This window comes from Notamacropus eugenii, chromosome 2 (genome assembly GCF_028372415.1).
Source record: "Notamacropus eugenii isolate mMacEug1 chromosome 2, mMacEug1.pri_v2, whole genome shotgun sequence".
Taxonomy (NCBI): Eukaryota; Metazoa; Chordata; class Mammalia; order Diprotodontia; family Macropodidae; genus Notamacropus; species Notamacropus eugenii.
This window is the reverse complement of record NC_092873.1, coordinates 205,584,409-205,598,722: the sequence shown is the minus strand read 5'-3', so window position 1 is coordinate 205,598,722 and position 14,314 is coordinate 205,584,409. Positions and strand designations below refer to the sequence as shown.

At 36.1% G+C, this 14,314-nt stretch overlaps 1 protein-coding gene across 1 annotated transcript in view; it reads right to left on the bottom strand.

Moving 5' to 3' along the window:
* Positions 1 to 367: 367 nt before the first annotated feature.
* SMPDL3A (sphingomyelin phosphodiesterase acid like 3A) overlaps positions 368 to 14,314 on the bottom strand; it is a 29,185-nt gene continuing 15,238 nt past the window's right edge. The window contains exons 5-8 of the mRNA XM_072643190.1: positions 7,990 to 8,168; positions 6,677 to 6,857; positions 5,071 to 5,195; positions 368 to 2,210 (exon numbers count right to left, since the gene is read on the bottom strand). Coding sequence (XP_072499291.1) covers positions 1,893 to 2,210; positions 5,071 to 5,195; positions 6,677 to 6,857; positions 7,990 to 8,168 — 803 coding nt within the window. The 3' untranslated portion in view covers positions 368 to 1,892. The remainder of the gene's footprint in view (positions 2,211 to 5,070; positions 5,196 to 6,676; positions 6,858 to 7,989; positions 8,169 to 14,314) is intronic.

Genomic DNA, 14,314 nt, shown 5'->3' with positions numbered 1-14,314 from the left:
AAAATGAAATCTCCATTGTACCCCCCTGGGCTCAACATTTATGCAAGTGAGTGATTGTACTCACTGAATACTTACATCTATAACATGTCAAAATAGCTTTAATCAATTTTTTTTTAAATTGCACAATGACATTAGTATTGTATATTTATAGCCAGCGATACTATGACAAGGATACTTATCTCTACAACCACCTAGTCAAGTCAATTCAAGCAAATGGTTAATCAGTGAAAATAAATATCTTTCAAACTAGGCGTTAAATTGAATTGAGGCCTATGAAGCTGAATGTGACTTTAAACTCAAACAAGAAATTAAGCTAATAAATCTGAAATATCTATAAATGAATAGGACAACGTTAAGACACAGGCACTATTGCAGACATATTATGATTTATTGCATATTTGGATACAACCTGAAATGGATGATAAAAACAGGCACTATAATTGCAAAATGCTTTTTAAGAATGCAAAAATCGTCTCAATAATAATCAAAATTGTTCTAGATCTTCTACAACAATTTATTTAAATTACATATGCCAATTTTCCTAGTGGAAATAAAAAGAATTTATAAAGCAGTTGATACATTCATAACATCAGAATACCATCATTCAGTAATAAAAGCAATACTGCACATCTGAATGACATTTTTTATAGTTGGAATGATTTACCCATGGCATTTATTCAGATTATTAGAATGAAATATTTAAAACAATAAATTTTACTTTAAAAAAAAACAGAAAAATAAAAACATGTTACTTAGTAAGTGGCAAGTGCACCGTTTCTATATTCATTGTATCCAGCTTAGGACCTTTATTTACTCAGTCTTATAGAAATCATGGTAACTGTTTTACTATAAGAACATCTCATATTTATAGAACTTCTTAACTCATCAAGTCAAGACTTTAAAGATGCTTGAACATAATTCTTCTCTTTGGTTGTTATTAAGATACTGGCTTGGCTTTCTCATGTCCCTGCAAAGAAATTAGACCAGTCTTCTCTACCCTCGTTCCCTATTGGATACAACTATACCCAACAGGAGAAGAAAATATTAAATGAGGCAGTAATTTGTGGTCTAATTAAGAGAACACAGACCAAAAAACGGTACATATACCCTTATCCACAATAAGAACACATTTTTTTTTCTTTTCTCATATGAGATCTCATTTATGTTCCTAACACAATACCTTTGAGAGCCTTTCTTTCCCCAAAATTATAACAGAGAGTTGGTACACTAGGGATATGGCGAGGATGGAAGAAGTACAGATAAAATTCTTTCCTCCAGTCCCCAAACACAAAAATGCTACATATGGCTCTACTTCTCATCTAGGATAAGGTGAATTGGGTTACATATCAAATTATCATAGGATACAGTTGCAGATGGAGAAACTGGCACAAAAAGATTCAGTGGCTTTATCTAAGACCAATCACATGTAAAGATGAAACTGGATTTCACATTTCCATTTTGAAGGCTAGTGCTCTAGAATCTGACTTATGCAACTTTACCAAATCCTGCACTATCGAGTTTTTCAGATTTTTTGTATAAGATTATTTATAATACCTGAATTGAAAGTCACTAAGTCATGTGGCTTCACTCAAGAAGTGGTCATTTGCTTTGCTGTGTAAATGATAAGTTCCTCTAGTTTGGAAATAATTACACAGCCAAGAAAATGAGAATTCATATCCAATTGTCACTGAATAAAGGCATGTATGAACATTGTTCAGCAATATTGAAAAATCAGAATTAAACAAATATGGAAAATTGGACATAATTAAAGAGGAAAAGTCTTCCTTTAACTGACACAGTAATTCACAAAACAATTTACATAAATTCCTATAAATAGATTGGGGAGAAATTCAACACTTCCTATTTCTTAAAAAATTTTAATGGGGAAATAACTACTGCCTGTGATGGAGGTCAAATTGCTTGAGGCAGTCTGTATAGGATGCCTGGTCAAGATTCATAATTGCACAAATCTGATTGGTCTTACATTCTCTATCACAAATTATATTGCTGTCATAACTCACAAAGAAATACTTGTAGTATGTTAAGAACTGTTTACTATCTAAGACTGTAAATTGTTTAGCTAAGTCATACAAATTTTTTGGCTGCAAGTCCTCAATGCCATAAGCTTTTGTCAGGATGTACTCCAATTTCCAGGTAGATTCCTCTTTCATGTTAGCTTCAGTGAGGTTTAAATAATACTGCCAAGTATCCTACAATGTAAAAAAATAAACAAATCCATAATCATATCACAACTTTTACTATGGGTTAGGGGGAAAATACAGTTATGAAATGAAAGGAAAACCAGACTTGGTTTCAAAAGACCTGGATTTGAGTTCCTACTCTAGAGTCCCTACTCTATTAACTCCAAATAACCATGGGCAAGACACAACCTTTCTGATCTCCACTTTCCTCATCTGTTAAATGGCGATAATAATATTGATGCCAACTACCTTACAGAATTTGGAAGAAAGCACTTTGCAAACTATAAGATGTTACTTGAATGTGAGCTATTATTATTATACAATGAGAACACCAGTTAAGGGTTGTATGAGTTATTGCTAGCTGGTAAAATGAAATTAGAAGTTTGCAGCTCACATCTGTACAAAGAAAGAGGAAATGAGAAGAACTTTTTTTATTTTGGAAGAGTCGCACCACTAAAAACCCTTTTCTTTTCCCCTACCAAAGATTTAAGAATCATCAAGCAAATAATAAAAAAAGCATTATTTAGAGCCTAAGATGCGCCAGGAACTCTGTGCTAGTTGCTGGAGATGCATATAGAAATAATGACAACTAGCATTTATATAGCACTTTAAGATACAATAACAAAGTTTAATAAATATGTCAGCTCATTGAAAAGAAATAAAATCATCCTTACAATGAGCTTTTATTCTGATGGAGGAGAAACTATGTATTTATAAAGTAGCCTAACTCCAAAAATTCTCTATATATTTTCCTCCTTAGTTACTGGTCTGTTTCATCCTGAGAAGTCACATTCTTAGTTTTCCATTCACAGACACTGAATCTGTATGGGAAAAGTGAGCTATAGGGTTGACAAAACTTTACTGGATGATTTGGGCAAAAAAAAAATACATTAGAAAAAGCCAGACAATTGTGGCCAAAAAAGGTTATACTGGTCCAGGTTGTGAACTAGTTATTTTAATTCTCTACTTCATTTTGTCAGACAGATACAGATACAGTCTTATACTTCAGGCTTTCCTGCATGAAAATATATTTTATCAATAGGAATATCAGAAGAAAGCTCTTCAGCTCACTCAATCTCATGAAGGAGAAGGAAATTGCTACCAAATATAGCATTCAGATTCCTTGAACTCTCTATAGACATCTCCCAAGATCATTTCTCAAACACTGTTGAAAATACACTTTCTCCATATAAAATCTTTATTTCAGATTCTGTTTAAGTATGTTTTAAAATCTTTTGGTTGAGTGAATTTAGAATTTGTAAACTGTAGCTTTTTTTAAATTAGGTTACCTCAGAAAATAAACGTATCTAAGGCTGTCTATAACGGTTTTTAAGAGAAGAATGAATGTGCATGCTAGGTCATACCATGATACCCAGCTAAGTGACTGATTGGGAAAATCTTGGAACAAATTAATAAAGTGGCTATGAAATTCCTTTCTGTTTATTGGTAAAGGAAGTTCTAAAGATACAGAGGCTAAAATTTATGGGGGAATTATATCAACTTCAGGCTGAGCAAGAGGAATGATTCTCCTGAAACACCCCTAGCTGTGGCTACAAGGAGTTAAACTAAGCTAAAGGCCATAGCTCAGTACATATATTCTCATGTTGCTTCTGATTCCAATAGAATATTATGAGTTATAAGAAAGTATCTAATTTGGTCTCAGGAGACACTGAGTGAAAGGAGAACATTTTAATAAGGCAATCTGCTTCTTTTACTACCTATATGATCTTGGGTGAATCACTTAACCTGAATAAATATTTGCAAAATTATAAAGTTGGACTAAATAAAAGGTGCCAAACTCGAATAGAAATTGACTCCTGCAGGTGTATATTGACTTAGAAACCCTCAAATTAACATTATCTCCGTGTTATATTTTTATTCATTTTGCTAAATATTTCCCAGTTACATTTTAGTCTGGTTTCAGCATCCAGAGTATTGTGAGCCCCTTATACCAGCTCATAGGAATGTTTGATATCTCTGGACTAAATGGCCTCTAAGGTTCCATCCAGTTCAAAATCCGTAATTGTAAGATCCTAATTTGTCTCCTGGTCCTCCTCCAATCTACACTTCAAAATAATAGCTTCCAAAATACTCTTTCTTAAGCACAGGCGTGTTCCCTAGAGTCAACATACCACTTCCCACCTCCATGCCTTTGCTCAGGCTGGAAACATTCCCTCTTCTTCCATCTCTTAGAATCTTTAGTTTCCTCAAAAGCTCAGATCAGGTGCCACTTCTTAGGGGAAACCTTTCCTGATTACTCTAGTTATTAGTGCTCTTGTCCTCTTCAAATTACATTGTACTTATTTATCTTTTTAGATATGAGATCCCTCAGTAGAATATGATTCTTGAGGGCAAAAACTGTTTTCCATTTTGTCTTTGAATCCTTAATGCATAGCACAAGGTCTTGCCCAAAAAAGTGTTTAATAAATGTTTGCTGAATTGAATTGGAGGAATAAGTAGACTCCCATGACCTAGCTTTTGTAAACTAAAAATTATAAATATCACACACATAAGCAGAACACCAAAGAGAGAGAGATGCTTTAATTCTGGAATATCCACACCATATTATTGTTATAGGGATATGCTAAAGAGACAATATGGTAGAGTCAGTAAGGGGGCTGCCTTGGAATTAGGAAGAAGTGAGTTGAGACCCTGCCTCTGACTTAGACCAGTGGTCTGATCCTAGGCAAGTCACTTAATCTCTCAGTGCCCCTGGCAACTAACACTATAAATTACAGATAATTGTTGAATGAGATTCACCAACAATAGTTCCTGACACCAATGAAACCACAAGTTCGGAATTTTTTTAAACCATAAGAAACTTACCAAAACATATATTCATGTCCCTATTTGAACAATGTCAACTTACCAGCAATCGATAATCATGAAGATCATACTGAAAGAGTCTGACTCCAGGATTGTTGGTTTGTTTTTCTAGAACATTCTTCACTGGTGTCACAGCAGGAGCCACAAACAAGGAACTGACTGGATTTCCTAGTTAAAACACACATATACAATGCAAACTATATTAAACAAATATTTTGAAAGTGCATGTAGTTTATCCTACCTCTCTTCCTTAATCTAATCCCAATAGATAAACATTAAGAATTTTATTCAAATGTCATAGAGTAGTAAGCATTTTTTATTATTTTAATCTCTTCTTGAGGAAAAACAAATCACAATATCCTAGAGAGACATCATTTTCCTCAAGTTTCTTAATTAGCAGGAAAATACAACAGATAGAGTTGATACAAATTAAATAAAGGACTTGTTGAAAAGGAGAGAATAATACTTTATTTTTCTACAAGAGAAATATCTTCCAATTTCTATGAAAATATATATGCATGTATATATATAGGCTGTTTTGTTAATTGCTAATACATGTTTATATTATATCTATACATATATACCTATATAATTTTGTACATATGTATGTGTATGTGTGCGTATATGACAAATTATTATGAGACTGGAAACCAATGCACATGTTGATTCAGTTATCACATCCTCAAAATGGAGGGAAGCAGATATACTCATAATTAAAATGTAAAGAATTTATATCATAATTGCATTAAGAGTAGATTTTTGTTTTTATACATAATATGGATATGTCAGCTGTTCTGGGAATTCCCAGTACTTTAGAATGTGATTGGTCATGCAGTCTGATGATATGATTCAAAAAGACCTACAAAGTTGCCATATTTTCCTTTCCTACCCCTCTTCAAAGTTCTTCATGCCACTGCCAAGGAGAACAGCATCACCCCTTGGACTAATACAAAGCAGTAGCTGGGTGCAGAGTTGGCTTCTCAAAACAAAATTGTGGGTATAGTACATCTTCCCTTGAGTAGGTATAAAGTATTTGCCATAATATGTTTTTATTTCCTGCTCCTCCTAGGCTAGATTAAGCAAGATCTTATTTTGTATCAAGAAAGGTTTGATTGAAGTGAAACAGGTAACAATATCAGGAACTACTTAAGTGAAAAATTGTAGATTAACCATTGATAATCGAAAGCTAAATATATTAAATCATAAACAACCGATAAAATAAGTTTTGCCCTCTAAGTTCCTTGAGCTTTAAAATTAGTCAAGCAAGGAACAATGGAAATAACTACCAGCAGATTATCTCTAAATTCAAGGATAATATTTATTCTAAAACAAGATTAACAACTGGAGTTTAAGAGGTTCTCTCACTGAGGCCAATCAAGGAAGGTTGCACCTATACTGCCAAGGAAAAGTACTGTGTACAAGCTTAAAATCACACTCTCACAGCATGTTAGAGTGGATAGGATAATTTCTAGTTCTAGGGTAAAACTCAAAATGTAGAAGAAGAATGTGGATTTTGGGGATCTGAATCATTGTACCTTCTGTATGTATAGCCTTTAATTAATTAATTTTGTAATCTTCTGTATCAAGCTAGCTGTTTATGCAGACACTATGTTGAAGCATCAAATTGCAAACACACCAACCAACATTACCTTTTCTATCGGAAAGGACCATAATGCTATCCCTGTGAGTGTGTCCATAAAATTGTCCTACAATAATATCACTGTACTTGTGGAAAATATCAATCAGTTTCTCATTGTAATATTCTCTCATAGCAGTTGTATTTCTTGAGCATGGTAGATATCCCACTGGTACATGTGCTATCACATACACCTGAAAAAAACAAATACACTAAGGCATATTAACACATTTCTGAGTTATAATCTAGATCTGTCTTATCAATCTTATGTGTTAAGACCACCAACCAATGGTATTGTGTTTTGTATTTGAGACATACTGAAAAAGTTGCATTCATTGTAAACCATCTAATTAGAAAGTCATTTAAAATATCTCAGATCCCATTTACTATAACCACATTTTAGGAAGGAAAAAGGGAATGAGATAATAAGCCATTTCCATGAACTTATCCTTGAATAATTACATAAATACTATTTTAAGCTTTTTTCCCATTTGAATTACATAGATGTCTAAGCATGTAGTACTGTGAATTCTTCATAGGATCACAGAATCATAAAGCTAAAATTGGGAGGGACCTCAGAGGCAATCTGGTTCAGTCCATTCATTTTAGACTAGAGGAAACTTGTGCACAGAATGACCTGCCCAAGGTTTCTCGAAGGTGGTAAGCACCAGAGGCAAGCTTGAAACTTAGACTGTCTTACTCTAGAGACAGCTTTCTTTCCTCTCTAACATTCAGTTTGTGTGAAAGCTCTCAACGAAAATAATTTTTAAAATCAGTCTGGTGTCTATGATCCAAAATAAGTTAAAAGTTCTTATTATATATAATAGGATTGTCAGAGCTACACATGCTGTCTAAAGTAGTTACTGCCAATATAATGAAAAATTCTAGTACTTCATGTTAGATTTCATTCTATCCTTTAGCTATGGCTCCTAGGAATACAGAGACACTGTGATACTTTGTAACCTTTTCCCTTCCATGCTACCTCCTTGTTATAGCTATTCTTTCAAAAAATCCTCTCCTGAACATGCTTAATTAATCATTATCATTAGCACCTGCCATTTGAGAAGGGAAAATCCCACAACGGGAGGTAGTAAAACTTTTCCTCCACCCTGTATAGGCTCTCCTTTCTTTCCCTTTTATTGTTTCTGCCCCAGTTATTCAGACCCATTTCTCTATGTTGTGTCCTTAAGGTGTGCCCAGCAGATCTGGGATCCAAATCCTATCCCCAAGCTTCCCTTTCTTTTCTACCTAACTCTTCACCCAACAGCCCAGTTGCTTAAGTCCCTTGATAACTCCTGAGGGCTTTAAGACAACATGGTCTCTAACCTTTTCTTTATTTTGCCGAGAGCTATTTAGCGTGTTCTCCAGCCACTCAAACTGATTTGCTGGGTCAGTCTTGTTAAGAGTGACAGCGTTGGGGCCATAGTACAAGTTTGTGTTTAGACTGATAATCCTGAGGGACTGACGGCTCAGATGCGATGGAACAGTCTGTGAATAAAAGCCACCTGTGAAGACAAATTCAATACACATTATAGGAAAATACATGCACACACAAGTACACAAAGGCAAATCCTTAACTGAGATTCAGCATCTCCAGTCAGAAAGGGAGACTTGATCCCTCTATTTGTCCATCAAGCACAATCATGGATTGCCATTAGGAGGATACAAGATAGGGATACTTACATATCATACTGGTATTCCAAATTAGACTCATTTTTGTAATCTCTAAAATGAATTAAATAGAACTCTCAAGACTAAAAGGAGCAGGTCAGGTGCTGACCTGCATTGGTAGATGGTATCTCCTCACTGGGAGTTCACCAGGCCAATAAAATCACAAATCTAGTTCAAGATTTGAAATTACTGAATTCTGGTTGGGGCTCTAGATTTAACAATAAAAGCTTGCATTTATATGGTGCTTTAAGGTTTACAAAATGGTTTACAATATTTTCTCATGTTATTCTCACAACCCTGGGAGATGGTCATTATTTTAAACACATTTTACAGTTGTTAAAACTGTGTTTGAGTTTGACACCACCAGTCTCAGAGATAGGTGATGAGGGCCTAAACTAAAATGGTAGCTGGGGAATAGACAGAAGGAATTGGAATTGAGATGCTGTAAAGGTAAAAACAGCAAGATTTGACAAATGATTAGATATGTTGGTGATGATGAGTAAAGAGTCCAGGATAAAACTAAAATAAAACCAGGATAATTAAAAAGATGATAACTTCAAAAAATATAAAAGTATGAAAGTAGAGTTAGTTTGAGAGGAAAGATAAGGAGTTTTATTTGGGGCCTGTTGAATTTGATCTGGTTAATCAATACCCAATTTGAAATGTCCACTAAGCAGTTGGTAATGAGGAACAGAAGTTTAAGAGACAGACTGGGGAAAGATAGAAGTTTTGAGGCATCTGCATAAAAATAACAAAATTCAAAAAGCTTCTGAGGTAACTAAGAGAGAACAGAGCAAAAAGGACTCAGAGCACAGCCTAAGGGAATACTCACAGTTAGGAAATGGATGATCAGCCTGCAAAGAAGACTGAAAAAGAGTAATCAGATAAGTAAAAAATGACAATAGGGTCACAAAAACCCAGAAAGGAAAGGATGGAGAAGAATTAGGCATGTTTGAAGACAACAGAAAAGGAATCAATTAGTATGAAGGATTTGAAAAGTAGAGAGAAGGCAATTAAAGGGGCAATCATCTTGACAAAGAGAAAGACCACCTATTCATCAGAGATAGGAAGGACAGATTAGAGGATGTCAAGGGATCTTAGAGTAAAGAGGGATATAATGTGAAATAAGGATACAAAACAGAAGATATCATAAAATAGGAGAAGTAGAATATTAAAAAAGAAACTCTCCAATGGTGAAAATTGTGGAAATACAGAGAATATTTATCCCTGACCTCCTCTTTCTCTTCCTCTCCTCCCCCTCCTTTTTTTTATCTTATAGCATTACAGGATTTAGAGCTGAAACAGACTATTGAGTCAATCTATTTCAACCTCTTCATTGTATAGATGAAGAAACAGTCTCCAAGAGATTGTGACTAGACAAAATTCACACAAAGAGCCCAGATGAGATCCAAACTCGGTTTTCTAACTACAAATTCAGCACTCTTTCCACTACATTAATGGATACAATTAGTGTGACCACAGGATTTCTTTTTTTGCTACAGGGGTAATTGAAGTGAAGAAGAATGAGTGTGAACACTCTACTGAAATGTATTTTTGAAAAGTTGACTTCCATGACCTCATAGGACTATAACTACTTTCACCGAGGAGTGTGGGATGGAAGATATTGAGCACACCTATATCTAAGCAAATAACACAGAAATGTGACTCTACCCTCATCATGGGCAGCTAGGTGACATGGTGGATAAGTGGCAGTCCTGGAGTCAAGAAGACTCATTTCTGAGTTCAAACTTAGCCTAAAAATGGACATGCTAAAAGACAAAAAAATGGTAGAGATTTAACAGAGATTAAGAAGAGGGAGCAAGACTATACAAAAGAACTATACAAGAATGAGCTTAATATCATCGATAACCAGAATGGTAGGGTTACTGAACTAAAGCCAGACGTCCTGAAAAATGAAGTCAAGTGGGCCTTAGGAAGTGCTGCTAACAATAAGGCTAATGGAAGTAATGGAATCCCAGGTGAGCTATTTAAAATCCTAAAACTCATGCTGTTAAAGTGCTTCACTCAATATGCCAGCAAATTTGAAAAACACAATGGTGGTAACTAAATCAGAAAATATAAGTTTATATTCCAATGTGAAAGAAGTAAACTGCTAAGGAATGTTCAAATTACCAAACAATGGTGCTCATTTCACACATAAGCAAGATTATGCTTAAGATTCTGCAAGCTAGGCTTCAGCAATATGTGAACCAAGTATTATGAAAAGAACAAGTTAGCTTTCTGAAAGGCAGAGGAATTAGAGACCAAACTGTTAACATTTGCTGAATTATGGAGAAAGTAAGGGAGTTTCACACTGCATGGGTCACAATGTGGCAAGTCGTCAAAGTGATTGGTACACCAGATCATCTTACTTGTCTCTTAAAGAACCTGTATGAGGACTAAGAAGTAACAGTTAGAACTGAAGATGGAACAACTCATTGATTTAAGATTGGAAAAGGAGTATAGTATGGCTGTATATTGTCACCTTATTTATTTAATTTATATGCAGAACACATCATGCAAAATGTCAAACTGGATAAATCAAAAGTTGTAATTAAGGATGCTAAGAGAAATATCAACAATCTCAGATATGCAGACAGTACCACTCTGATGGCAGAAAGTGAAGAGGAATTAAGAAGCCTCTTGATGAGGGTAAATGAGGAGAGTCTAAAAGCTGGCCTTAAGTTAAACATTAAAAAAACTAAGATTGGGCAACTAGTCCCATCACTTCCTGGCAAAAAGAGAGCAAAGAAAGGGAAGCAATGTCAAATTTTGTATTTTTGTACTCAAAGATCCCTGCAGATGGTGACTGCAGCCTTGAAACTAAAAGATGCTTGCTCCTTGGAAGGAAGGTGATGGTAAATTTGGATAGCACACTAAAAAACAGAAACACCACCTTGCAAACAAAGGCTATCTAGTCAAAGCTATGATTTTTTTCCAGTAGCAATGTATAGATGTCAGACTAAAGGAGACCTGAGCATTACAGAATCAACATTTTTAAACTGAGAAGCAGGAGAAGACTTTTGAGAGTCCCTTTAATAGCAAGGAGATCAAATAAGTCAACATTTAAAGAAATTAATTCAGGCCATTCATTGGAAGGTCAAATATTGAAGTTGAAACTTAAATACTTTGGTCACATGAGAAGTCAGGACTCACTAGAAAATACTCTGATATTAAAAAAGATTGAAGGCAAAAGAAAAAGAGGGACAGCAGAGGAGGAGAAAAACAGAAGCAAGGAACTTGAACTTAGACTTTGAGAGACAGTGGAGGACAGAAGAGCATGATGTGCCATGGCTAACTGGATCGTGAAGAGTCAAACATAACTGAACCACAGCAACCACAAACCATTGTTATAAATGTTGGAGGCATGGCTCTAAGGCCAGAACCCTCAGTTCAGGTTCAATGTTGAGATAAAGTGAGGCACTTGGAAGCCACCGAACATTTAAAAAAGGAAGTTTACTCTTCCCTAAAACAGCAAGATTATGCAACAAGGATACTGTAATACTGTAGTACACAACCCCTTCTCATCTCCATCTGAAAATGTTTGTGGTAGTAGGGAGTCAGGGCATAGTGATTCTTATGGCCTTAGGCACCCACCATGTCTGAGAGGATCAGCTTACATGTGGCTGTTATTTTCATATTCCACGATAACCAGAAAGCTGAGTCAAGGAACTAAGATCAATCAGATCCTGAAGCAGCTTTGTTTTCTTTCAGGTAAGGCCTCCCAAAATGTTGTAGGTGGGAGGAAAGATATATCAGAGAAATTCTGATCCTATTTGTTTGTTTAGTCACTTTTCAGTTGTGTCTGACTTTTCATGTCCCTTTTTGGGCTTTTCTCAGCAATGGAGTAATTTGTCATTTCCTCCTCCAGCTTATGTTACAGATGAGGAAACTGAGGTAAACAGAGTTAAGTGACCTGCCCAGGGTCACACAGCTAGTAAGTCTGAGGCTGGATTTGAATTCAGGTCTTCCTGACTTCAGATCCAGTGCTCTATCCACTGTACCACCTAGTTGCCCACTGGTCCTATTACACCATACCACGTAACTCAAAAGCTGGCTATATAACACTTGTCTGGAAACGGTTAATTACTTTGTTTAACAGCTGGATAAAAAGAACCCAAACTTAGCCATTGTAGGTTTTGTTTTTTTTAAAACTCAGCCACATAGTGAACAGAGAATGACAAGGTACTGAGGAGTGGAAGGGTGGGAGGAGTCACACTGAAATAGGTATGTAGGTAGCATGGTACAGAGCAAAGAACACCAACTCTGGAGTCAGAGGACCTGGACTCTTGTCCTTTGTTGTTTACTGACTGTGTGAGACCTTGGGCAAGTCAATTCATTTTCCTGGGTCATAGTTTCCTCTAAGTTCACTTCCTGATCTAAAGCTTATGAACCTATAAATGTAAAGAATAATCAAGCAACATTGGTCTAGAAGGATTTCTGGGCTACCTTTGGGGCTGTTTTTGGCAGACTTGAGCCTATGTGCAGAGAACAGTATTAATATTATGTGTGTATGTATGTATGTTTTTATGTATACGCATAATGCATATATTCACACATATATGTATATTATAGCATGTATATGCATATATATACACATACATGCATCTGTGTATGCATATATATAGAATTTCTCACTTTATTTTCACAACAATTCTCTGATGTAGGTGTTCTTGCCACTTATGATTTTGAAATAAAGAAATTCTGACTGAGAGAATAAGTGGCTTCTCTAGGGTCACTCAACTAGTAGGTGTTAGAAGAAAAAGTTTAAATTCATTTGTGCCTCACTCAAGTCCTGCTATATGCCCTATGCCAAGCTGCTTCTTCATTCACACCCCCCCCCACAATCTGTTGTCAAAGCTGCAGTCTTTACCTTTGCAGTGCTCCTATCTCCCTTTTCTCTACTCATACAACCACCACTTTTATAGACACCCCCCCCCCCCAACACATCTGCACTGGCAAGTAAAACAGACTCTTGTTGTTTTTGTTTTAGTATAATCAAGAAGTATAATGCCTCATTTGAATGTGATTAAGGATGATCTTTCCCACCCATTGTTGGTCTCGGGAAGATGTGAAGACTGGTAGGCAGGTCTATGCCTTTTGTTAATGAGGCACTGGTTCTCTAGGGATGTGATGCCCTCTGGCTCTAAAAGACTCTGAGGTGTGGATTTGATCTGGGGGCTTACTAACTGGAAGTGTTTATTTGGCCAGATGAGGACCCTTTAAGGAGCCCCCGGCTTTGAAAACCCAGATGTCAGTGCTTCCCTCTCTGGCCACTACGGTCAGACAGTGGTCCAACTCTCTATTGAATTCAGGCAGAGGAAGCCATGTCTGTTGACTTTTAATTTCTCTGTATTTGAACTAGGTAAATGATATATGTGCTTGATTAAAGGAATGATAGATGTGCTTGATTAAAGTGATTGTTAACCCGGCAAACGTTGTCTTTCCTTTTATGAATGCAGATCTAAGAACCTGTGATAGCAGCCCCCTTGTGTATGTTGGGGTGCTTACTGATACAATAGTCTGACCTAGACCATTGCAATAGTTTTCTAATTGGTTCCCCTTCATAAGATCTCTCCCTACTCCAATCAACCTCCACTCAGCTGCCAGAGTGGTTTTCTTAAAACATAGGTCTGACAATGTCCCCCCTCTACTCAGTCAAGGTCAGTGGCTCCCTATAACCTCCAGGACCAAACATAAACTCATGTTTTACATTTAAAACCCTTCACAAGCTGACCTCTTTCTATCTTTCTAGTTTTGTTTTTATACTTTCCTCCCCCCCACACACACTCCATGATCCACCTACGGTGGCTTTTTTTGTTGCTGATGAGTCATTTCAGCTGTGTCCAACTCTTTGTGATCCCATGTGGAGTTTTCCTCTCAAAGACACCGGAGTGTTTTCCTTCTTCAGCTCATTTTACAGATGGGGAAACTGAGGCAAACAGGGGTAAGTGACTTGCTTAACATCACACAGCTAATA